This window comes from Aythya ferina, assembly GCF_964211825.1.
Source record: "Aythya ferina genome assembly, chromosome: 5".
NCBI classification, from domain to species: Eukaryota; Metazoa; Chordata; class Aves; order Anseriformes; family Anatidae; genus Aythya; species Aythya ferina.
In genome coordinates this window covers 46,894,579-46,920,190 of record NC_140301.1, presented here as the reverse complement: position 1 = coordinate 46,920,190, position 25,612 = coordinate 46,894,579, and the positions used below count along the sequence as shown (strand labels likewise).

General features: G+C 42.6%; 3 protein-coding genes across 7 annotated transcripts in view; 2 read left to right on the top strand and 1 right to left on the bottom strand.

The window, feature by feature from the left end:
- Positions 1-557: 557 nt before the first annotated feature.
- Positions 558-7,951, top strand: LOC311437292 (uncharacterized protein). The gene is made up of 5 exons (XM_084520330.1): positions 558-1,643; positions 5,008-5,109; positions 6,019-6,154; positions 6,564-6,620; positions 6,881-7,951. Exons 1-5 carry the CDS (start codon positions 700-702, stop codon positions 7,898-7,900), a joined length of 2,259 nt encoding a protein of 752 aa, XP_084376456.1. The 5' UTR covers positions 558-699; the 3' UTR covers positions 7,901-7,951.
- Positions 7,952-10,445: 2,494 nt separating this feature from the next.
- The window catches only part of DNAJC17 (DnaJ heat shock protein family (Hsp40) member C17), a 21,357-nt gene continuing 6,190 nt past the window's right edge, over positions 10,446-25,612 (top strand). For 3 of the 5 annotated variants that reach the window (XR_014693337.1, XM_084520094.1, XM_084520093.1), the window contains exons 1-10: positions 10,446-10,735; positions 12,552-12,621; positions 13,673-13,731; positions 15,299-15,386; positions 15,770-15,852; positions 16,293-16,389; positions 17,873-17,922; positions 18,434-18,511; positions 19,196-19,276; positions 20,035-20,163. Coding sequence is in view for 2 of the 5 variants with exons in the window: in XM_084520094.1 (XP_084376220.1) it covers positions 10,658-10,735; positions 12,552-12,621; positions 13,673-13,731; positions 15,299-15,386; positions 15,770-15,852; positions 16,293-16,389; positions 17,873-17,922; positions 18,434-18,511; positions 19,196-19,276; positions 20,035-20,163 (813 nt within the window). In the remaining 3 variants the exon portion in view is untranslated. Of the gene's footprint in view, positions 10,736-12,551; positions 12,622-13,672; positions 13,732-15,298; positions 15,387-15,769; positions 15,853-16,292; positions 16,390-17,872; positions 17,923-18,433; positions 18,512-19,195; positions 19,277-20,034; positions 20,164-23,209; positions 23,312-23,411; positions 23,785-25,612 lie in introns of those variants that run through there. The other 2 variants (XR_014693339.1, XR_014693338.1) reach the window with 2 other exon arrangements.
- On the bottom strand, positions 23,547-25,564 carry LOC311437173 (uncharacterized protein C15orf62, mitochondrial). Its single transcript, XM_084520097.1, has 2 exons — positions 25,425-25,564; positions 23,547-24,995 (listed from the first exon to the last, which is right to left on the bottom strand). Exon 2 carries the CDS (start codon positions 24,869-24,871, stop codon positions 24,341-24,343), a length of 531 nt encoding a protein of 176 aa, XP_084376223.1. The 5' UTR covers positions 24,872-24,995; positions 25,425-25,564; the 3' UTR covers positions 23,547-24,340.

The window sequence follows — 25,612 nt, the reverse complement described above, 5'->3', positions numbered from 1 at the left end:
CTCTTTCTATGTTGGTGTTTTAAAAAGTTGACTACTGTTACATGTCATCTCTTCTTCCATTGACATAAGGAAGGAAAGAAGCTGCTGAGAGTGTCTTCTGAAGAAAGCCTTGTGCTGCCCAAGGCACAATGCTGAGCAAGTCGTGCAGGCTCCCTCTACTAGTGACTGAGGAGGAAAGGACACATTCATAGAGCAAAGAGAGTGCTAAGGATTTAGGTGAGATACCTTCTCTCTGGTGAGTTTCAGTCTTTCCTGATGAGTAAATAACATGAAATACCTTGCTGAAAAGATGAAGAAAATTGCAGAATTCATTCAGTGTTTATCATGTGTGTTTCAAAAGTCACGAGTGATACCTGCATGTCAAACTTTGCATCACCTAAAAATAATACTCAGTAGCTGTGTTGCAGATGTGTACTGCTGTCCACAAGCAACACCACTAGGCAGCTTGCTACTATTAGCTTGTGCACAATGGGCACAGAGGATCCCCCTGTGAGGCTGGTCTGATTGATGAAAATAGGCATTTTTGAGCATGCTCAAAAATTGCTGCTGCACAAAAGGGAATCAAGATCCAGGTATTTAATCTCAGCCCTTGTTCTTCTTTACAGTAGATTACTCCTGCACATAAACAACCTTTCTTTCTTTTTTAACCGTATAGTCAACTCATCTTATCTCAGCAGGTAATCTGTTACAGAGGTAAGGATGGCAGCAAGCAATCACACCACAGTAACTTACTTCATCCTCTTGGGACTGACAGATCGCCCAGAACTACAGTCCCTGCTCTTTGTGACGATCCTACTAATCTATGTTGTCACGCTTGCAAGTAATCTTGGTATGATTGGCTTGATCACGACTGACTTCCAGCTGCAAACACCCATGTATTTCTTCCTCATTAACTTGTCAATTGTGGATCTCTGTTATTCTTCAGTTTTTGTTCCAAGGATGTTGATAAACTTCTTAGTGGAGAATAAGACTATTTCTTACTCAGCATGTGTCACCCAGCACTTCTTATTTGTTGTGTTTGTGACCACAGAGGGATTTCTGCTGGCTGTAATGGCTTATGACCGCTACATAGCTATTTGCAGCCCACTACTTTACACCACTCTTATGCCCAGGAAAGTCTGTATTTGCCTGGTGGTTGCATCATATTTAGGGGGACTCTTTAACTCATCGGTACATACTTGTGGCTTACTGAAATTGTCATTCTGTGGCCCTAATACCATCAACCATTATTTCTGTGACACAAACCCACTGCTACAACTCACTTGCTCTGACAACCGTGTGAATGAGCTAGTGCTTGTAACCCTCTCAGGGATCATAGCTATGTCAACACTCCTTATTGTCATCGTCTCCTACATCTACATCCTCTTCTCTGTTCTGAGCATGGGCTCTGCAACCAGGTACAAAGCCTTTTCCACCTGCGCCTCCCATCTGACAGCCGTAACCCTATTCTACGGGCCTGTGAGTTTGAGCCATGTGCAGCCCAGTTCAAGATACTCGCTGGATCGTGAGAAAATCTCTGCAGTATTTTACACGTTGGCAGTTCCTATGCTGAATCCCCTGATTTACAGCCTCAGGAACAAGGAGGTGAAAAATGCTCTAAGAAGGGTGATGAAAAGGAAAAAATGCTGCTCATCAACTTGCTCGTCAGAATAATAGCCGATTCCCTAGAAAAGGTGAAAAGAGAATGAGGTATCAGTTTGGCAGCAATGTTTGTATTTATACTATACCAACTATAAACATGTAAGAATCAAACATAACTGAAAAGTTAGAGAAACTTTGGCAGAAACTTTTTAGTACCTCAGAGAACTAATGAGATTTAGAGTGATCTTTTTTTTACTAGTCTATCTGCTATAATTTAAACATAGAACTTAGGATGTTAGAGCTAAATGAACAGTAGGATAAACCAAGAAACATTTTTTTTCCCCTGCAATTGTATTCTTTCGTCTTCCTAACATATTACTGATTTCCTGGAGGAGAAGGTAAAAATTGCCTCCTTCTACTGTTTGGTTCTCTTAACATATATTCATGTTTTTGGTTGGAGCTTCTAGGAAAATGTTTAACTCTTTACCTCAAAAGACAGAGACTTACAAATGCATGCTCACAGTGTTAGTTTCCAGAGTTGAATCCTGCCTAACTTGTTTTTATTGCTTCTGTGGTGTTTTGTTTTTGTTTTTGTTTTTTATTATTATTATTTTATTTTATTTTTTATTTTTTTATTTTTTATTTTGTTTTGTTTCACTGATTGTTTTTGTTTGTTTTCAATGGCATAGCTGTATCTAATGAGGCCCAGCCCACAGAAAGGAGCCCAGGATAACTTTGGGTTAGGATTATCTATATTAAAAGTCCTGTAAGGTCTCAGCTGTATAAATCACTATTTCTTGTTAAATTAAGAAGAAAGTTAGTTAGCAAAATCCCCAAGCCAGTTTGGGAAACAACTCACTTTTCTGCCAGTCTATGTCATTCCATTGCCATCAAGAATTGTCAGCCGAGCAGGCTGTCTGTCCTCTTCACTTCTATGCAGTGTCAATAAGTAATAAAGTGTCTTCCAGAGAAGAGGCACCCAAAATCACTCAACCTGTCTATAAGTTATAAGGAGATGCTCTTCAGTAGCAGCTATCATGATGAGAAATGTGCAAGAGATAGGTTATCCAGTGCCCTGTGGTTTTACCTGGGTAAAGCTAGAGTGCAAAACCTGATATTCAGCGATGTCAAGTTACATTCAGACCCACCTGGATTTGGTGGGTATGAAATTGGGTTTTTGTGAGTACTTTCACACATTACTCATCCCAGTCAAACTTGCAAAAGGAAGGAAACACAGAACTGGAAAACGCTACTTTCAAGTCCTTCCATCCACTGCCTATGAGAAACAGATTCATAAGTGGTTGCTTGGATGATTTTTGCATGAAGACACTTGACCAAGAGCTAATAAAAATACCAAGCTTTCATGCAGTGCATTTATCTGTGCTTTTAGATGGTGATAGTATCAAAGCCTTATGTGAAGAAGGATCAGCTCTCAATCTCACTTTGTTCACGTGCAAATTAGGCAGATGCAACAACAGGAGAGAGAAGAAGCTGCCACCTGCCCTCCACTTGCACTGGAGCTTACAACTGCGTTAATTAACTTCTAAAGAAGTTGCTTGCAGAAAGTGCATACAGTGCCTGCTAAAGCATTTTCACATCACTTCATTTTCTTGAAGTTACATTACACTCTAAGTAGGCAGAACTCCTCCTGTTTAACTTGTTGTGTCCACAATATAGATATCCATTGTAAATTGGTTACTCTTATTTTCCTTTATAATTACAACCAAAAATCGACACTTCTTGGTCACAGTCATCTAAGTGGTTTTAGACACCCACTCATGTTAGCAGGGGATGAACAAGCCCCAAAAATGCATTTTTGTTTGTTTGCTTTGCTTGATTTTTCTCTTGACTTAATATGAAGCCCAAGACAAGAACTTGTGTAGATATCTGTATTGGACAAAGAAGTTTAAGTTTTGGAAGAGAAGGTTACATTTTCATGTTTGTGGTAGCCATTGCAGATGTCTATATCTGAACAGGTGAGCTCCCCTCATTGTTTCTAAGCATAATGAAATACTCTGTTTATATTTAATACTTCTACACATGAAAAAGATAAAAATAATAAATCAGCAAAATATCCCAGAAAAGAGACAAATAACACCAGAAAGGTTTTCCAGCAGATTATTGGTTGTAAATGTTGATAACACCTGGTCTAAATAGAAATAGTGCTTTCCAAATCCTCCAATTAATAAAGAAGCAGGACACAAAACTTACTAGAAGGCTGATCATGCTTTGTGCATCTGGACCTAGACTTTAAATTGGGAAAATTTGGAGCCTGCGACACTGGAGAAGAAGAGCTGGTGCCTAGAAGAAGACTTTCTGAATAACAAGCAGTCATGGAATGAAGCAGCTGTAGGTCTTGGCTGGAGGAAAGACCCTGGAAGTGAGAGAAGAGAAGATCTTGGAGAGCAAAAAGTGGCATGGAAATGATTGATGGGGATGTTGGTCAGTAATGTCCCAGCCAGCAGGATTTTCTGCCTGGCATTCACAGACCAGCAGCCACCTCCTCACCGGGAAGACAAGTTGAGATATTGTAAATACAACGCTGGAGGGTGGAGGGGACGAGTGAGTTGGTGTATGAGGTAGTCAAGTAAAATAAAAGCTCAGATCCTGGGGGTTCTTTAAACTCCAGTATCCAGATCCAATACCAGTTGTCATTTTTTCTCTCATGTGACAGTGGGATAAGTAGGATTTATTTCCCTTTAAAACAACAGTACAAGAATATTCATGTCAAAGCAAGAAACTTTATCTTTTAGAGCAGTTAACAGAAGATGTCTACAGAAAAAAATAAGATCACATCTCACGTGCAGTTCTGTCCCCAGAATACTTGTCTGTTTTGCAGAGATGGGGTCAGTCAGAACATCTGTGGCTCTAACCCTGTGCTGCTAACAGGACGATTCAGTTCACCTCACTTGAACAGTCATCGTGATGGTTTAAGTTCCCATTACAGCCAAAGGACAGCTGGGTAATGAACCGATGACATTAGAATAATTAATGTTTTGTGTCAGTGGTGGGTTATAGGCACCACAAGAACAATCATCCTATCCAAAGATACTTCCTTAAGAAGTAGGATTCCATAAAGGTTTACTTCTCTCCATTGGCTTAGAAAGAGTTTGGTGTAGTTGTTTGTTCTCAGATTATTATTTTCAAGACTTAAGCAATGAATCTGACTTAATTAGTCTCTGGATCTTGATATGTCCGAGTTCCGGTTTCCTATCCATAATGTCACACATTAGCCAGATTAAAGGCGGCAGCTGGCAGAATATTTAATAGAGTGAAGCAGACAGATTATATCTATAGACACTGTTTTGAGCATGTTTGTGAAGTAGAGCAAATACAAAATATTTTTCTGGAAGGCTTTTCTCTACTTTTTGCACACAGAGCCCTTGGATATCGTCCTTCTTACTCTTTACTCATTTTACCCATCAGGAAAAGGACAGTCTTGTCTAGAGTTTCCTCCAATGTGTTATTTCAACCAAAGACCAAGGATGAGAGGTCTGGAGGACTGCCATTGCTATCCTGGCAGTCAAAGTAAGTAGAAAAGTTTTTACATACAATATCTGAATGATCTTAGTCAGTATTAGCATTCTCCAAAGAATGTCTTTAAACTCTTTATAGGGAAAACTTCCAATTGTTGATTTAGATTTCACTTATCAGTCAGGTTGTAATAGAGCCACTGATATGGAAGTTAACTCCTTACACTTTTCTTCTGCTCAAGTTTCAGACCATTAGATTCAGGAGAGCAATCTGTAAACACTGAAAGAACAGCATCAAGGGAAATCACTGGGCCCTTTGAGCCTGACGTAAAACATGTAGGGTAAAAACTCCAGCTCCCAGAGCACACAGCAGGTCTCTCCTTTAAAAGGAAAACTCTTCCTAGAGCACTGACTTTACTGAATTCCTAAAAGCAATGGAAGAATCACATGCTCTGAAGAGGGTTTAAGGCTGAGCAACCATTACTCACCTGAAGCAATTATACCCCACGTTTCTGGTACATCTGCAACTAGACTTTTAAATTGCAAAACCTGACACAGTCCAACCTGACACAGTCCAACCTGACAATGCCCAACAACTTGCTGTACTTTCTTGGGGTAACAAGCCTAGAAAAATGCACCAGATCACTCCATTAAGAAGAAAAGCAAGAAGAAAAAGAAAATACTTCAAGACAACAGGCTAAAATTGTTTGAGGTCTAACCTCCGACTAAAACATATGCTTCAGGTCTATGGCTACCTAATTCTACCAGTCTGAATTTGGGCTGTATAGAAGTCAATCAAAGGTAAGAAACTGCAATGTGCATTACAACAGCACACTGTTCAAGAAAACAGCATGTTGCTGTGTATTGGCTGCAAAGATCTTGATGCACTGGTAAGAAGATGATTCCCTCCTAAATTGCTACACTGTGCAAAGCTCTCTCTACTTTTTTCTTTCTTTCTCTTTAGCTCTTTGCTTCATTGTGGCTCCCTCTTCACTACACAGAAACTTTTTATTCCCTTCAGTTTCCTGGGTTATGTGGGCCCTGAGCTGTGGTTCTCCCTTAGTGTGTATGATGCTCTTTGGTCACAAAAAAGTATAAAGGTAGCTAGACACAAGCATAGGCAGACAGAATTATTTTTTTTTTTTCTGATTTTAAGAATATCAGAAATCACCTTTGAATATATAGCTAATCCTTCAGTAGCTAAATAATGGTAGGAAATGACCGTTAACTTCTCATCATTGTTTTCTGTGAAAATAGTGTTCTCAAACCCTGTTTCTCCAAATCTTCCACTAAGCTATGTCTTCTAGGCTTCTGTTTGGATTGTGTGCCAGGGTTCAAACATCTGGCATCTGATATCGAGGAGTTTCATCAACTGTATTGATAATGATGAGGAAGAAGTAACTAGCTAAAATTAGTAACCCTAGCTGTGACAGAAACAGTTGTAGAGCTGAAAAAGTTCCATGTAAGAGTTTTCTAATGTTTTAGTGTATCCTTTCCTCTCCTCTCCAGAAGAAATCTAGACAATCGATATATGGACAACATAATATTTTAGCAAGTGAGGCAAAGGTAAAAGAATCACGGATTAAAATCATCTAGGTGGAAAAGAAGCCATGCACTCGCTTTTAGAGTTCACTCCATTACACATAAGCTTGTAGAGATTGAAGCTCAGGAATGTGTTACTTGCTGCTGCATTTTGTTAGATACACAAACACCACCTGGCCTGGAATGAAACAAAATTATAAGGACAAATGTTTTCGTACCTTATCTTGATTCAGCATTGAAGGCATAACCAGACTACAATTTTAGAATAAACCTCAAATTGCCAGTTTGTGTTACTCTGTGTAATGAATACCGCCTTCTTCATCCTGACCATTCTTTGTAATTCAGCAGATCTCCTGTTGTATCCCTTAAGTCAGATGGATGGGAGGAATGACAGCACGATAACCCATTTCATCCTCCTAGGATTGACAGATCATCTGGAGTTGCAGGTCCCTCTCTTCTTATTATTCTTAGGGATCTACATCATCATTCTGTTGGGGAACCTTGGGATGATCGTTTTGATTTGGACTCATCTCCAACTTCACACTCCTATGTATTTTTTCCTCAGTAACTTGTCTCTGATTGACCTCTGCTATTCTACTGTCTTTGCTCCAAGGTTGCTGGTGAGCTTCTTAGTGCAGAGCAAAACCATTTCCTATTCTACATGCCTTTCCCAGATTTTCTTTTCTGCTGTTTTGCTCACTACAGAGGGGTTCTTGCTGGCTGCCATGGCATATGACCGTTATGTAGCCATCTGTAGACCACTGCTCTATACGACTGTAATGACCAAGAGAGCCTGTAGGCAATTAGTGGTGGGATCATATATGGGGGGACTCCTGAATTCATTGACTCACACTTGTGGCTTGCTGGGGTTGCCATTCTGTGGACCCAACCTCATCAATCATTACTGTTGTGACATACCTCCCTTGCTGCAACTTGCATGTGCAGATACCCATCGTAATGAGACTTTGCTAATAGCTTTTTCTGTAGTTATTGCCCTGTTCACCCTCTTTATCATCGCTGTTTCCTACATGCTCATCCTCTCTGCCATCCTGAGGATCCAGTCAGATGATGGCAGGAAGAAAACCTTCCACACCTGTGCCTCTCACCTGACAGCTGTCACCATTTTCTATGGATCTGTTACTTTTAGCTATATCCAACCCAGCTCCAGCTACACGATGGAGCAGGAGAAAATCTCGACAGTCTTCTATACCCTGGTGGTCCCCATGCTGAACCCCCTGATCTACAGCCTGAGAAACAAGGAGGTGAGAAACAGCTTCAGAAAGTGCATCATGACTTTCCCATAAGTTATCAAGTTTGGAAACCACCTCTAATGGACACAGTGCATCGTATGATGCATTCTGACATCTCAGCCACAGAAGAGAATGGCTTTGGGGAAGGAAGGGGTATCAGCACCAAGGATGGACCTTGCTAGATAAGCAAACACTTGAGACACAGGAACAACCAAATTTCTGAGTCGCTTGTATTTTGTTTTGGTAAAAGAAAATAAATGTGTCATGGGCAGTCATTTGTTTCCTTTCCATTTAATATCATATAATCATAGAATCATTCAGGTTGAAAAAGACCTCTACAGTCATCTAGTCCAACCTTTAACTTAGTACTGCCAACTCCACCACTAAACCATGCTAATAAGTTGTACGTCTACACGTTTCTTGAAGACGTAAGAAATATTTTCTCACCCACTCTATTCCCACCTCTCCAAAGGCAGAAGTTAGAGCATACACTGATGAGCATCTCCCACAACCACAGCTCTCCCAACCAGACTGTCTAAATGTCACCCAACACTAACGTGACATCCCGGACAACTCTAGTGTGTTTGTATCAGGCATGACAAAGAGAAGCCACATAAGAATCTCTGACAAATCAATTTTGCATCCATGGCAATTAACTTCACAAACCAGACGTACATTTCTATTTATTTATTTATTTATTTATTTATTTATTTATTCCAGAAATCAGTTTCAGGTGTTTAAGAAGTATGACTGTAGCCACTGAAAGCCTTGACTGATGGGACAAGGCTTTTCTGTATGCATTTCAACAACCACATATCTTTGTATGGTTTAAGACTGCAGGATCTTGTCCTAAGAAAAGCTCAAGGAATTTATACAAGCTGGTCTTCCCTCATGTGAGAATCCAGCCATATTACCTAACAATGTCACTAGGAAACCACAGGATTTGCTGAGCAATGGTTTCATTCCTCCCATCCCACATAACACAATGGCACATTGGCTGGAACTGAGAAGGTTTGGTGTGCCCAAATACGCACTGGAGCAGCACAGAAACATTTTCTTCAGACATTTCTGCCTAGTTCTAGCTCAGTCCCTGAAACTTGGGAAATCTACTGTCTGCTCATTCTTGGTTCCTCAGTCTTTCCTCCTGCTGTCTGTTCTTCTGCACAAAGTGAGGAACACAAGGATCGCCTGTGGTGATCATATGCTTTCATGATTCATGTCTCTCATTTCTGGATTCACACATCAGATTAAGAGGGGTTGCAAGAAGTGCCCAAAGCAACACAATAAAGGCCTGTGTCAGGGCCCTCAATGCACCAAGTCTTAATTGCCCCGATCATTTTCACCTGGACCCTCCATCCCTCCATGCATTGGCCCAGGAGCTCTATTTAAGCTCAGCCCTGGGCTGTTCTTCTCCTTTTGATGTGTCAGATGAGTATTGGTCCCTACCTGGTAATGGAGCGTCTTGATCCAGACATCAACCTGTGCGCTAACTTCATCACTTGACCTCAGCCATATCTTGTCGTTCTGAATGTATCTGGCACTCACGTGACCTGTGAAGTGGCTTCTTGGTTTGGACTTGGACCTGACTTATCGCCATGACACTGCCTGTGTCTGAAGGTAGGTTGCATAGTTGCGTGTCTGTATTGTTAGAGAATACCTTCAACATGTTCATGGAGCTATGTTGTCTGGAAGGTAAGCAGCTATCCATGCTTGTTCAATGTCTTCCGTGGTATTCACTAAACTGTCTGCCCTGTGATAAAGACTACAGACACAATCTCCTTGTGGCAGACAGTACAGCAATGTCTAGTGATACACAATCCCTGCACTAAAGGGAAGAAGTCCAGATAGCTTTACTACATGGGGTTCTGCCTGAAAGGAAAGCAGCGGCTAAAGGGGAGAATATCACTTTCTCTCTCTCCCTAAATATAAAAAGGGAAGCTGAGGCATAAAGGAGCTGGTTTGCCAAAGGCATGAAGATTGGCTTAGACCTGAGGTTAGACTGGAGACCTTCCAAAAATCATGGTCCCTATCTACCTGTAAGGCCACCCACAGTTTCTTCCTGCTGTATAGTCCCTTTAGAGAAAGAGAACAGCAATATGTACTGGGTAACTGTGCAAGAAGAGCCTCGAAAAAGGGAGTCTCCTAACACAACAGCTATCAGATGTGCTAGCACTCGCATCAAGGATGAAAATGCAAGGGGCATACCTACAAAATGACTCTAATAATGCTTCTAATTAAGTCTTTTAATCTACTGGAGACAGACCCATTTGCTAGCTATCACAGGTCCATTTATTTCACATCATACGTACTACAGAAAGTGTGAATTTTTCCCTAATAAGGGCGTATTTAGCATGTTTTGGGGGAGGCCTGTAGCGTCGCTCATGCTTTGTGAACTGCTTTCCCCAATACAGTCCCCCGCAGCTCCGTTGCGAGGCCGGTGCATAATTATATTTTGTTTTGTTGCTTTTTTCGTGTAACGCTGACACAACTCTCCACAAGGAGGAGTTTAGAACTGCGGGGAACGAAAACCGTCCCTCCCCTGCAAGGCCCGATGGGATTTGTAGTCCCTCGGCAGCTCGGCTACGCTGACCGTGGCCCCAAGCAAACTACGTCACCCAGCAAGCCTCGCGCCCTGCTGTGCTCTCTGGGAGAGGCAGGGCAGCCTGTCGGCGTGGGGCATTCTGGTACATGTAGGCAGGCTCGTGTGCACCTCCTAGCGCTGAGAGCGGGGAGGCGGCGGGAGAAAGACTACATTTCCCGGCAGGCAGCGCGGGCCCGGCGGCGGCGCGGGGAGAAGCCGGTCGCTCCAAGATGGCGGTCGATAAAGACCTGCTGCAGCTGGACCTGTACGGGCTGCTGGGGGTCGGCGAGAAGGCGTCGGAGAAGGAGGTCAGCGCCGTGGGGAGGCTCGGGGCGAGGCTGCCCCCTTCCCTCAGCCGTCCTGGGCGCTCCCGGCCCTGCTCTGCCGCTCCCCGGCTGGCCCTGGGCGGCCGGGAGGGGGCTCGGGGCTGGGTCAGGGCCAGGGGCTGCTCTCCTCCTCCCCTCATGGCTGCTCCAAGCGCCCGCTTGGTACCAGGCTTCTTCCTGAAGCGAGCCCCAGCCAGTTGGTTCTTTTTGCCTCGTTTATGTACTCTCACAAGCAAAGTTCCTCCGGTGTTTGCCAGGAATCCAGTTGCTAGAGGGCGTTCTAGGCGCTGTAGGCTCCTGGAAGTAATCTCGTTAGTTTTGCGGGTTTGGAATTACATGGTTATGTTGTTTTGTTAATTTAGTAGTTAAGTCAGTGCTAAACATTCAAATGACTTGCACCACTGAACTGGGAAGGTGACATATTCCAGCGAAGTAACTCTCAGGGTAAAACTATGAATTGAACAAAGTTAAAAGGAAAACTTTTCTTACCTTAAGCTTTCTCACTTTTTTTTTTTTAAGGTGGTAAAGAGCAGTAAAAGTACAATAAGGTAAAACTCAGAACTGAAAGACTGCCTAACCAGCAAATGTGCCAGGGGCTAACAGGAAATTCTGTTGTAAACACAAAACAGGTGAACAAGCCAAATACAATTAATTCATAGGGTTGAATGAGATGAAGGGCTTCAGGTGGCATCAGTTTCACTGCTGAGCTAGTTACTGGGGCTGAAAAAAGGAGGAGGACATTACAAATAGGAAGTTATGATGTGCCTTACATTGACAAGTGTACTTTAGAGTGCTGATCCTTGATGTAAAATATGTGAAGCAACCAATGCAAGGACCATTTGTATTCGGAGAGATTTTGCTGAAAGATGTGAACAAAGGGGAGAAAAACTGTTAAGTAACTTCATTGCTTAGAGAAGCCTTATCTGAACTTGCCATGTAAACAGCTTCTGGCATAGTGGTGACTTAACTCGCTGTTTATTGGAGTCTCTCTTATGGAAGAGACAGGATTAGGCCTGTGAGGCTTCAGCTGCACATTTTCCTTCCATCAGCTTTGTCCACCAGGTGGTGTTGGGCCACCACTAATTCCACACAATCTAACAAAAAACTGGCACTTGAGCAGAGCAGCTTTTGTTCCTTTCCTTTCTTGCATGCAGATGCTTCCTTGAGAATGGGAGCTCAGTTTATTAAAAACTTTACTAGTAACTTAGCCCATAAAGTTGTCAATTTTTCTGTGAAGTGTAGAAGAGATTAAGCAGTCTTCGGTCAAAATTTCTTCACCTTGCCAAGCTCAATTGTTGCTCAGTAAATGTCCCAAAGAGCTATAGCTGCAAGGAACTGGTATCCCTCTGGCTAAACTGCCTCTGTGAACCAGACTTGGCCTTGATGATCAGGAGAATTGACTGTTGTAATACAGTGTACCTAGAGGTAAAACTTCCAGCTTTGAAAAGCTCAAACTCATTCAAAATGTGGCTGCCAGCCTACCAAGTACCCTGGGCTCAAATGCTTATCTTTGCAAAACAGTGTGATCTAAAAGGGCAGGTCGTTGCACTGAAGTAGAAAACTGAGCTTTTCAGAAGTCTTGCCTTATTGCAGGAGACTGGTGAAAACAGGGAAAGGTATTTTCAGTGTGATGGATTAACGGTGTAGTCAACATCAGAACTGGACGTTATTTTTTTGCCAGGCCCAAGGGGTCCACCCTGAGTTGCTTTTTTGATTCTGTAGTGTGCTTTTTTTCCAAGTTCAAGTCTCAATGTGGACTAAATGATATAACTGGCAGATCTCTGTTTGGCTCTTGCAGATCAAGAAAGCGTACCGCCAGAAGGCCCTGACATGTCACCCAGATAAGAACCCAGACAATCCCAGAGCAGGTAAGATGAAACTATATGGCTGCAAACCACTCGTGTTTATTTTCACGTGTGGAGACTCCTGGAAGTGTTCAACTGTTTAACGTCAGGTCTCTTTGTATGTGATTAAGGGAACGCCTGGCTTTGTGTCATGTAATGCGTACATATGCAGGATTAAGAGTTCTTTGCAGCACTATCAGGTATCTCAGGGTTTTAAAATTGAATGCATACATGCTTATTTTAAAAATACAAGCGTTAAGTCAGTGTTGAAGTTTTACTTGTACCACTCAAAATCTTCCCACGTGATACCTGAATCATGGATCTTTGGCTGTCTTAAATGTTAACTGGCTGGTCACTATTTTAGTTTATGCCTCTAACAATCAGAACTTCAATAACATGCTTTTAAATTTTTACTTTAAAATACTTTTTAAAGTATTTTACATTTATATCAGTAATTGGAAGGACTCTGTTCATCAAGACACCTCAGAAGAAACATTGTTCAGTGTCTTGTGTTTTCCAAATTGATAGGCTACAGTCTTATAGACTGAAGTTTTAAAACTGTAGTGTAGGGTTTGCCACCAGGAAAAAAATATTTTCAGTGGTGATGAGAATAGAGCTGGAGGCTTTGATGTATGCAGAAGGTTGGAAGGTCGTTTAAGTGTGTGGGGAGACCCCCAGCTTATGTGTGTATTCCTCCAGGAAGACGGTCAACAATATTGCTGTAAAATGGAGAGTTTGGATCTCGGGCTGAAAAGCTACTTTTGAGACAATTTGTTTGTAATGTTCAGTCTGGCTGCAAATTGAAGAATTGTGTCTGTAGATGGGTTCTATTGAATTCATGTTTGCAAGGCTTCTCTTAAAAAGAAGTGGTTGCAGTTTTTGTTTCTTACTTTGCACAGGTTTAATAACCAGATAACCAGATTCTAGTTATAGGTTGGCTTACAAAATGCTTTGGAAAGATTTTTTTTTTCTGATGTTCTGCAGGTCTCTTCCATAAGGGATTGTCTTTTTTGGTTCATCTCCAAGCCACTGCCATGGTTTTCTGCATCTTACCCTTTTTTCTTCTAATTCCCAGCGGAAGTCTTCCACCAACTGTCTCAGGCGTTAGCTGTGCTAACAGATGCAGCAGCAAGGGTAAGGATGCCTCTCCCTCCATAATGGTGGGATTGTGTGGTGTTATTCTGTGTGTGCATGCTGGAGAAGTAGTGGAAAATCTCATCCTGTCTGCCTTGCTCTGTGCTCTCTTCTCCAACTGAGCTTTCATGAATGCAAGTCTTGTCTGTACCCTGTTGTTGTCTGTGATACCAAATAGTAGGCACCAGGTAAGGACTTCAACAAATGTTTTTTTCCTGATCTGATGTGCTGGGAGTAGCTTTGTTTTGTGGCACATGTGAGACACTGTTTTAATAATGTGCTCAACTGGGATATATTTGTCTTTTAAAAAGTAACCACCACTTTCAGGAGTGCTTTAAATTTGTGTGACAACAGTGTATTTGCAGTTTGCTGGAAATCAAGGTCTGACATAAATAGTATCTAGATTTGTTATCACTTAGGACTCAAAACACTTCTTTCAATGGGGCATGAGAGACTTGTAAAGTGAAAAGCTCATAGTCATCTTTCTTCTTCTGCCGCACAAGCTTTGCAGACTGCCAGATGTAGCTTGGACTCTGTTCTTGCTGCAAGGAAGTGTTTGGGTGCCTACTGCTCAAGGCCTGAAAGTAATCCAAATATGTGAAAGGAAAGAATAAAAACAAAATGAAAGCAGACCAGTATGAGCAAGTAACCCTATCCATCTGGATATCCATCTACTTGAGAGAATGTATATTAAATTTATAGATCGTAAGATTTAAAAGCATGAAATAGCTCTTCTCTTTTCAAATATTGGCAAAGATTGTAATGTTTGACCCAAGGGGCAATGGTGCTTTTGGTATCCAAGGAGTTTTTGGCTTCTACACTTAAAAAGGAAAAAAGCGTTTAGGAAGTGGTTTGCTTTCATGAAGGGAAAATACCACTTTCTTATTTAAAACCAAGAGCAGAGCTCTCATGAACAATTATTCAAGCAAGGAAAATGCTCAGGTGATGTTTGAGCTGCTGTGTAGGGCCATGCTTTACCTACTACAGAAAGGCTCTGAAGGGGAATTAACAAATTATTCAGTGGTTTGAGCAGATGTCAGTAAAGCTGCCAGTCTACCCTGCTTCTTAAGTCTCTCTATGTGAATGTTAATGTGCTATTGCAACTGAAGAATGATGCTCTTTGCTCTTGATATGTTCATGTAAGTCAAGCATCTGTCCTGCAAGTAAATTCTTCACATAAAATAAATCCTTTTTAATCATAAAACTATGCCCTAAGCCAAATCTGATTTGTTTCCAGTGCCCCTAAAGCTATTTTTGGCATGCTTCTGAAAAAAATTTATTTTTCCCACCTTTAAAGATGGGTGAGATTTTTTTCTACATTCCACTTTGCATTTACTCCTAGAATTCCTCATACTTTCAGGCTCTGTCTGGAAATCCTGAGGCCTCTTAATTTTCAGGATATTTGTGTTAACGGCCAACATTTTTAGAAGTGTTAGCAAGAAGCAGAAAATGCTTCACTTCTTGTTACAGCAGTGTTTCAGTATCTGACCTCTCCTTTATTCACAGCTTTCATTTTTTTCCATGTTGCTTTATGTGTACTTACACTCTTCTGTTGGATCTCTGACAGGCGGCATATGACAAAGTGAGAAAAGCCAAAAAGCAAGCAGCAGAAAGGACACAAAAACTTGATGAGAAGAGAAAGAAAGTGAAGCTTGGTAATAAATCTTAATTTTCTCTGGGCTTGGAGTCTTCATTAGCTGGGTGCTTGCATTTCTGCTGCTGCTGGAATTCACCACTAATGGTTAAACTGCTCTTCATCTGTGATGGCTGTTTTTTACATCCAGTATAACATGGCTACTAGCCATCTGAAATCTCTAGTAGTCATAGCTAGGGATGGCAAGTGTGACTTCTGATGACCATTAGGACTGCTGATATATGGCTGTGCCTGGGCTGAGGAGAGAGAGCAGAGCATCAGGTCTCTACTTTTGAATCTGTTGTAGACAAAGCAAAGTTTGGGGTCATTCCCTCCACCTCCGGACAGCAGTGTCAGCAGTGAAAATTTGCTTTGCACTGTTTTAATTTTGTTTTTTCTCTGCAGATCTTGAAGCCAGGGAACGAGAAGCTCAGACCCGTGACAGTGAAGAGGAGGAGATCCGGATCACAAGGACCTTAGAACAAGAGGTAATGATCACTTTTAAATTCTTAAACTGCATTTGAGAAGAACTGCTGAAAGACTTTACATTCATGATGCAAACCACATGAAGAGATGAAAAAACTGTGTAGCAGTCACTCAGCCTTTTGGATTAATGGGCTCTGTGAAAGAGGCATGTGGAGCAGTCTGGCAAATGTTGCTGTCCCAGGGTTTGGGGTTCTTTGTCTACTCTTTTGTGTAGTAGAGAGTAACAGTTAATGGGGTATATATTGGCTGGCAGGGACTGTGTCATTAGAATCACGAGGGGTGCAATTATATGAGCAGTGGAGCTGGCATGGGGGAACGAGGGGGAGGTTTGCCCCCAGGATATGGGGATAAGACAAAAGTGGTCCTTGGCAGTCTTCAGCTGGCATGAGCCGAGTGTGGAACTGTGCACTGAAATATCCATGCTGTCTTACCTCTGCTCCAGATAATACGGCTGCGTGAAGAAGGCTCTCGTCAGCTTGAAGAGCAGCAGAGGCTCATTCGAGAACAGATTCGGCTTGAAAGAGAGCAGCGCATCCAAGGTGAGAATAGGTGAGATTGGAGTCCTTAGCCAAACTAAGTTGCCCCTAGGACTCTTACTTCTCTGCAGGTGGAACAGGGCTTGCATGCAAATGCAGCCTTCTGACTTGGTCACATTGCCACGTATAGGATCTGACTTAGCACCTTTTTCAGGGATAAGTCAAAAGAGGAGCTTTTCTGTGAGGCTTTTTTCTTATGTGGCATATTTTTGCTCCTCTTCAATAAATATTCTAAAGCATTAAATGTGGAGGGTCTGATGTGGATCCCCACAGGTGTGCTGGAAGGAAACCTAAAGTCCAACTCATCTGTCACAATTAAAGCAGTCAGTGTTGCACACACAATAAGGACTGATTCAAGGTTGCCAAAAAATAAGCCCACCACATGTCATTGGGGTTATTACCTATGTATCCCCATGAAAATTCTTAGTATCCAAAAGAGACGCAGTGGGGAGAATGAAGTTTTGCATAGTCTGTGGTTGCTGAGGTTTTACCTCCTGGAATTTGATTTTCTCCCTCTAGATCTTATGGGCTGCTTAGTAGCTATGGTTAGTTTCCCTTGGAGGGAATGAGGCTCTGGGATTCTTGAAACTCACTCCCATCCACACATTTCTCTAGTGATTTGCCTTTTTTTTTTTTTTTTTTTTTAAGTATTCTGTATTTCTGTGTGCTTAAAATGCAGTTTTATATACTGTTCTGCTTTTCAAAACATGTTAGAGTGCTGTTTAGGGCTTCAGTTCAATAGAAAAATTTGCTGTTTCTTGTTTCCTACCCCTTTTGCATTCTGGTTGTTGACATAGTGCAAGATTTTCTGCTTTCTCACAGGAAAAAGGTTGTTCTAAGGAATAATAAAAAAAAAAAAAAAAAAAATAGCACCAGAGGTCCAGATGCAGAAACTGTTTTGGCGTCACCATGGGTTGGTTTCCTGTATGACAGTCTGTAAGCTGTTCAGCCCACGCTAACTTCTCTTAATTTCACATATTGGAAGTTGGGAAGGGTGTTGAGCATTTAGTTACCATAAATCACTTTTTGGTCCTTGGAACAGGAGCAGATTGCTATGAAGTATTTCACTATTAAGTATTTAGTTGCAGGGCCAGATTAAATTCTTAAGCTATGTTTTAGCATTTTTGTTTTGTCCTCCCTTATTTTTCCTCATTTGTTCCTACCAGCACAACCACTTTGCAGGGAGAAATGTCACAGAATATAGCATGTCTCACACTTGTGTTTTTAACTCAGCTATTTTCTGACCTTGATCATGGGCAGCCTGGGCATCATGGAAAGAAAAAATGCAGGCATCTGATATTCAGTTTACATTATAGCTCGTACTGACACAGTTGTGTAATATTTTTGGGGTGCTGAACTGATCTAGTGCAAAAGAAATCCTGAAGTGTGCTTACTACATTCTCAGGGCAAATTTTGTGCTAATGCTCTTTAGCTGATGAATTTTTAACCATGTCCTTTTCATCTTTATTTTCTCTCTCCTCTGTAGGCAGGCAAGAAGGAAATGGAGCAGAAGGCAGAATAACTCCCAAACTCAAAGTAAGACATTTCTAGAAAGATGGGTTTTGGTAAAAACTGGTAGAACTTCTGGAGTTTTGGAAAACGCAAGGGACTCCTCTGCTGAACTGGCATGCCCCTTTGTACAGAGGTGGTGAATCTCCTCTACTTAATGCACATCATGCATGCCAACAGCTCCCCCATGCATGTGTTGTGTTTAAAGCACCCTTCTTCCCCTATCTTTTTCTCCTCTGCTTTCTGATCTGAACTTTTCAGCCATCTCTGCTTTAGGCACTGAGAAACTTCTGTTTTTTACCCTGATATAGCTGTTAATATGCCTTCAAGTTTCATTTTAATTCCAGTTAGGCTCTTCTCACTGTTCCACAAATAATTTGTTCCCTTTTCATGCTGATGTTGAAGTCATTGTCTTGGCAATTCTGGGACTGTAGCTGTAAATAGCAAACTTGATTATTGTGCAGGTGGTATGAGCTGTATTCAGTGTGGCAACGTATGTTCAGCTGGACAAAATTAACTTGTTGCATTTGTTTCCCAGCTAAAATGGAAATGCAGGAAAGAAGATGAGACAGGAGGGGGATACTCAAAAGATGTTCTGTTGCGGATTCTCCAAAAGGTCCTGTCTGTTTCTCTATTCCGTGATCTTTCCCTGCTCTCAATGCTATAAGAATGGATAGTAAATTTTGGGAAGCTCCATATAAACCAGAGTAGCTCATTTTCTTCTCTGCTGAGCCCTCTTGATCATGCCATTTCCAGAGATTATCGGCACAATCCATTATCTGTAACTGCTCCTGAGGTGCACTTCTGTCTTGTTCCCAGCAGGGACTCCTAATGAAACAGAGCAAATGCAAACTCTTCCCCTTCAATGGTTCATATCCTTTATAAGGTTTAGACAGGCTGTGTGGTTATGGTGCACTTTTACCTTCACTTAAAGCACTATGCATTAACTTCTGTGGGGAGTTTGGAGGCAGGAATAGACAAACCTTTGATCTGATTAACCCCAGCATGTGGTCTATATTTTCCCTTCATATGAGTATCTCCTGCAGCTCTGACTAAGCTGAACAGCCTTCTTGCATTAGGGCTCACTGGAAGCAAAGTGTGTAGCTACATGTCTCTCCAGCACTGTTTCCTGAAGGGACAGGAATTATGATGGGTTGGGATGAATGGGAGCCTGTGCAAGACAGAAAGGGTGACAGCTCAAGCCTTCTGTCTGTGAAGATACCCTCTTTCTTTGCAGTTGCTTCATATGTAAACTTCTTGTTTCGTTATTAACTTTTCTTTTTTCTCTCTCTCCTAACAGTATGGTGATGTGCTAAATTTGTTGATCTCCAGTAGGAAGACTGGGAGTGCAGTTGTGGAATTTGCTACGGTTAAGGCTGCTGTAAGTCTCGTGGAGACCACAGATGTGTGCAGTGGAAAGTGGGCAAGAAGGTGCTTCAGAAGGGAAGGATTTGCTGTCTGACAGCCTGGAAATGCTGCCTTGTCATTAAGGCAGTGGAGAAGGGTAATGAGAGTCTAAAGGTATAGATGCATGAAGGGAGTGTCAAAGCTTGAGGCATAAACCCAGAGCAGATCATGCACATAAACAAGCAGGCTGTGCAGGTAAGCAGCTGAGGGAAGAGACTGCTTTAAAGAGCAGACATTAAGCTATTTAACCAGCTCTCACTGAGGGTGAATTACCAATTGTGGAGATGGGCTTAATGAGTCTTAGAGGTTATATCAGGCATTTGCAGTTTAAAAGAAATCTAAATGTCTTGACTCACAGTGAGTTATAATAATTCATGTTACTGTGGAAGCAGAATGCATCAGTTACTTATGTTTTAGTAGTTCCATCAACTTAAATTTACACTACAAGAGTCTCTTTATTCCTTGTCACTGTTCTTTCACTTGATATATTCAAACAGTCAAAAAAAAAAAAAAAAAGTCTGTGCCCTGTTTATCAGAAGTACTGGCAGTGGTATGTTCTGTCCATGCTTGATGTGGGTATGAGCTTTGAAGCGTGCTTATCATGTAGGGCAGCTGTGAAATCTTCATTGGCATTGATAACAGGCTGAGATAGAAAATCTCTTAAGACTGTTAGTGAAATGTGAGGGAGCGTGACCCAAAATTCAGATGGTGATGGAATATTTTCATTGATAGGAGATGGCTGTGAAGAATGAAGTTGGCCTGACAAATAATCCTCTAAAGATTTCGTGGCTGGAAGGCCAGCCTCAGAACAATCCCAGCACTGTCCTTTCTGACAGCAGTAGTCAGCCTAGGACTTCACAGGTAAGGAGAACATAGGCTGCTATTACCTTAGTCTGTTTCTATAGCAACCCAAATTTAAAAGCGTGCTTTGCATTTATGCTAAGATGCATTGATTCCTCGCAGAGCTGGAAAAGAAGCTCTTAGTGAAAGGTTTGGCTTTCTGATGATCCTTTTTATGCTGAAGCAGTGGCTTTTTTAAAGGACCTTTTGCCTGAGTAGCAGCACACTGAGACACAAGCTACTTGAGCAACTGGAGCTTTGCACAATGTGTCTCTGAAAAATAAGGATGCTTCTTCCTCAACATGATGCCTCTAATGCCATTCTGTGAATTTAGTAGATGTTGTGGGAAACCTCTGGCTGATAGCTCATTAAAACAGCTCTCCTAGAAGGCAGCTTTAGAGAGATTTGGTTACTGCAATCACAAGAGGATGGAATTTCAGTGCTGAAACCAAACCTACATGTATGTTCTTGGGGTTTGCAGGAGGGAAAAGAAAGTAGTCACATTGAATATCCTTGTAAAGAGGCCTTATTGTTTGGATTGGGTTGCCTTCACCAGTGCTATTAAAGCTTGGTAGATGCTTCAGGTACAAGGTGTTTGCTAACTCTTAGCTGCTTCCTGTTTATTCCACCAGATGATCAATCTGAAGTTGTTGTTTCAGTCACGAAATGCGTAAAAGGCAACAACTAGTGGTTTAAACATAGAAGCCAAATCTCTCCTTGAGCAGGCAATGCTGCAGCCAATTGTTGGCTGTCAGTTACCCCCTGCTCCTGTTGCCTCTTTGGAGTAGGAACTATATCCGCTTCTTTTACAGCATGCTAAATTCTGTGCTGTAGAGCTAAGTGTAGTATATCTCATGTTTTGCCTGTTCTCTGGTCTAGTTACTAATTCCTTCCCTGAGACAAGGTGTGAAGGGGCCTGAGATCTGGTTATTTGAGTTCCAGTTCAAACTTCATGTGACACTTCCTTCCCTCTCCTTTTCCCCTGCCTTATGTGCTATAGGTGTCCTCAGTCCACATGTCTGTCTGTCAGCTTTGTATGTGTTCATGGCCTAAATATTGTAGTGGCTTGTGAGACTGTTCAATGCATTCTCTCCTGACTTTTCTGGTATTTTATTTACAGAATTTACACATCAGAATGCCTTGCTGCTATCGTAGTTTTGTTTAGAGTTGTATATTCTGTCTGAACAGCCTGGGCTGAGCCAGCATCATTTCCCAGGGATCTCAGGCAAGGCAGTTTGAGCATCTTAATTCAATAGCCAAGCAGATCTTCATGTGTGATGTAGAACCAGTGAGCCCTGCAGACAGCAAATTCCCAGAATTGGGTCAGCATTAGAAGATGATTTGGGAAAAAGCAGAATCAAGTCTGACTGTCCCTCACTAGTGGAGACAAGAACTGGCTCTGAAGAGTTCATTCATACCTGAGGGGGTCACCAGTGCAAAAATTGTTAATGGATTCTTGCCTCGGTGGGTTCAACTGTAAAAGACTTAGCATTTGACTAATTTTGGTCGTGGAAAGAAGCCAAGACAAAGCTTTGTTAGTTTGCAACTGCAGCGTCTGCCTGCTGCAGAGGATTAGCCTGGTGGAGCCAGCAGCAAGGCAGGGCAGGCTACAGCAGCTGGTGGTGTTCGTGCTGCGTGGAGGTGGTGACTCACTTCTGTCCAGCACACCTTCATCAGTCCTGTGCTAGCTCTCAAAATGGTGAGGAGTTATGGCCAGTGGTTTGTATCCTTTCCCAGGAGTTTCATTTGCAATGCTTTTTCTTTCTACTGCTATTGTGTAAGCAGCTGCAACTCTGCAGTGTAGCCTTGCTGTCTAGGCTAAGGTCTCTGAGCTGCTCTGGTTCCTTTTCCTACTCCCTACACTATGCCTTCCTCAAGGCCCTCTGCTGCTTCCACTAAAATGTTTCCAAAACATGTAACTTGGTCATCACTTCTCTTGGCTGTATTGCTTCTAGGTGTCCTATCCTCTTTGTTCTCAGCTCTTAAATTCTAGACTATCCAAAATGAGGTCTTTTGAGTATCAGTTGCCACTGCCCCGATCTACTTCCTTATCCTTTCATACCCAGTCTGGCTTTCCATCCATCACAGACTACATTCTCATTTTCAAGCTGCACTAATTTCATTCTGATTGAAGCTGCCCTCATTTCCTCTTTGCTCTCTCTGGGTAGCTCCTATTTTTGTCTGATTCCACCCCCTGCTTGCTCCCACTCGGTGCAAATGAAGCTCCTTCCCTGCTCTGCTTCAGAAAAAACAGCTGAAGAGCTGCACTGTTCTCATGGCAACACACTCACTACTCATCCACTTGTGCTCTATGCGTGGGGTACTCAGCCAGGAGCTGTGCACCAAAGTCATCAAATAATAGAGAGCCACAGACAGGCTCGACCAGGGCAGCTTTGGAAGCAGTTCCTAGGGGAAAGCAAGACTGCCTGCTGAAAGGTTGTGTTGTGAGGAGGTGGCAAGCTGCAAATTACTTGCCTCCATGGTTTTTACTGGCTTGTTTAGTCCCACAGCAAGGGATGAGTGTTGTCGAGCAGATTCCGGAGAACTGCTGGAGCTGAATGGGAGTGTTAAGCTTGAATTACGAAAGCTGTGGTTTAACTGCTATTACTCTAGGCAATTTGAGAGCAATGATTGCTTGATTGCTGCAGCTCTGAGTGGCTCAAAGCATACAAGGACTATACAGTGCTGTGAGGAGCACCTTTTGCCTCTACAACAGCATGAAGCACTTCTTCATGAGAAGGTCAGCCTTGCGTCTGTACTAGTGGTATCTCCCTACCAGTGCACCACATTTGTTTTGGGCCATCCATTCAGCCACAGTAATGTGCTGACAAACGCCTTCTGTCTGGCATTCTCTTGCATCTTTTCTAAGCTCCTTTGAGGCTTCAGCAAATTCATGTTATCTGACTTTACCAGATTCCTATCAGGCTGTAGGTTGAGCTGTCTGTGCCTTCTCTGCAATCTGAGCGCTTTGCTGTAGCCTACTTCCAAAGCTTATGGCTGTCAAGGTCTGTAGTGGTTTTTTTTGGTTGTTGTTGTTTTTTTTTTGTTTTTGTTTTTTTTTTAAAAGGGACCTGCTATCTGATCTAGCTATGAAAGAAGTTAAGACATCGGTGACCCAGTAGCTTCTCTAGTGTCTTCTTAATAGTTCACCCCTGATCCTGCCTAAAAGGTATTCAGCCAGGCAGAGCACTTCCAGCCTGCAGGGTGAAGAACTGTGTTCATTTCAACACTAGATCTTGGTCCTGAGCTGTGTGCATTTTCCCTTCCAGGGGAGGACAGAATACCAGCAGCTCTAGCCGTTTCCCAGCCCAGAAAAGCAGAGCAATGCTGCTTTCCCCACCCTCATAAAAACCTGAAGTGCCAGAGAGGATAAGTCTTGGTCCCTATGGATAAGGGACCTGTGCTCTTGATGCCTGGTCTTTGTTGGTTTGGCTTGCTACCAATGAAATGAGGCAACAAGACATTTCCAATTACAGATGCATTTATTCTTCCATGTCTGTACAGCTGATAGATCAATGCATGCTTCAAGCAGCAGTATCTAGAGAAATTTCTTCTGCTAGTAGACTAAATGAACGGCTCTTGCTGCGTTATGAGCCTATATAGATGCTTACCTGTTTCCAGGCTGGGAGTGCCAACTGCACTTGAGTTAGGGGAAAAACTCACATTTAAAAAAAAAAAAAAAAAAAAAGAGGAACAGCTTTGATTCTTCACATCCAAATGTGGTGGGAGAAGAAACATCAGTTTCTGTCTCTTGACCATTGCCATAGGTTTTGAGAAAACAATTGCTCCTGTCCCCTTAAAAGCTGCCTGCTTATCCACAAGTGGTGTATGCCATACCCCTTTCTGTCCGTGCTCTGCAGTGTCACAGCCACATCCCCCAAATAGCAAGTCTTTTGCTAAACAATGCCATTCTTCTGTGAGTTGGAGATGCACAGTCAAGAGTGGGAAATTCCCAGCGTGGAGAATGGAAACTTGCCCACAAGGTTCCAGCAGACAGTGCTCTCATCTAGGCACGGAACCTGTCTGCTCCCTTCCAGAGGACTTCTTGGCAAGGACAAGAACAGTCTGTGATGGGTAAGGCAACAACAACAAAACAGACCACACACAACAGGGGTGATGCAGTATCCTTCCTCCTGTTAGGACTAGAGAAACTGGCACCAGCAGTAGGTATATGTGATATGTTAAATGATAAATACCTTCAAATGGCGTAATCTCTTGGATTCTGTTTCCTGAGGGTCTGCAGAACATCCTCAAGAAGCGATAGCCCCAAATCCACTTTGAAGGACAGGAAAGGATCAGACAGATCAGAAAGAGTGGTGCCATTCTGGGAACCAGTCTCTGAGGTCCCGCAGTCTGTAGCCTGCTCCTTGTGGAACTGAGTTTGAGTGGCTTTGTGGTATTGATGAGCAGCACCAGAAAAGGAGACATCAGAGTGAGAATCTGTATGATCAATGATGTTCGGGCAGCTAGAACTGTCCAGGTACAGCCGGGGAGGCTTAGGAGGTGCTTGTGCCTTGGCTAGGTTTTGCTCACTCTGACATGACAGGTAATCAGACTTGTCCTTCAGTTCCCTCAAGCATTCCCTCTTCTGGCACTGTCCATCACTGTCCAGTGTGTGGCTGTTCTGATTCAAGATAATGACTTGGTTGCCCAGCTTTTTGTGTCTCCTGAGTGAGAAACGTCTGAAGAACGTTGTGGACTTAATGGATCCTCTCCGCCAAGTATCCATGCTGATGAAAGGCAAAGAGAAGAAGGAAAATGCTGACTCTTCACAGTCAGGTGTTGAACTTCAGTCGCAGGCTCAGCAGCAAGCCACGCAACAGGAACAACTTCTTCCTTCCCTGTTCCTGTAGCTGGAAGGAAAACAGAGAAGCTCGTATTGCAGGAAATGCAAACTTCACACGCTACATCCCTGTGTTCAGGAGCAGTTGCCCCGTCTTACATGTTAGGGAGCCTCCTTCAGTGGAGAAGGAATGGCGATGTCTGAGCTTATTAAATCTGTGCTGCAGAAACAAGCTGGTGAAGAATAGCAAAGGCACAGTCACCATGAGAACAGATTTAATCTAGCATCTAGAACAGAAGGGCACTCTGGTACCATGGTAACCAGCCACCTTCATGGTGAAGGGCACGGTATAAAAATCTCAGTGGGTGGTTAGGAAGGGATCTGGTGACTCAGTCACACTGAAGAAAACCAAAGAAATAGTGGAATGGAAATTTAAAAAGCAGCAAAATGAAGCTGTAAAAGATAAGTGTTAGGAAAATTGAATGCAAAATAGACTTACGCTGTGTCGGAGCGGCACCTGAGTCCAACAGGCAGAGGAGAGAGACTGCTGAAGTTCTTGGAGAACGGTGACCACCACTCTCACCAATACGCTGGGATGGTGGAAGAAGCAAGTCCAGGGATGATTCAGCCAGGTTGGACCCAGAGCGGTAAAAATCCACGCCGCCTTCTCTTCATGTGCCTCTTGTC

Bases quoted from the DNA above. Each gene is read 5' to 3' on its own strand.
- LOC311437292 (XM_084520330.1), top strand. From the start codon at position 700: ATGGCAGCAAGCAATCACACCACAGTAACTTACTTCATCCTCTTGGGA. The intron at 5,110-6,018 runs GTAAGTAGAAAA...CTTTCTCTTTAG, and splicing joins TTGCTATCCTGGCAGTCAAA to CTCTTTGCTTCATTGTGGCT. The intron at 6,621-6,880 runs GTAAAAGAATCA...TCAAATTGCCAG, and splicing joins TTTTAGCAAGTGAGGCAAAG to TTTGTGTTACTCTGTGTAAT.
- LOC311437173 (XM_084520097.1), bottom strand. From the start codon at position 24,871: ATGGATACTTGGCGGAGAGGATCCATTAAGTCCACAACGTTCTTCAGA.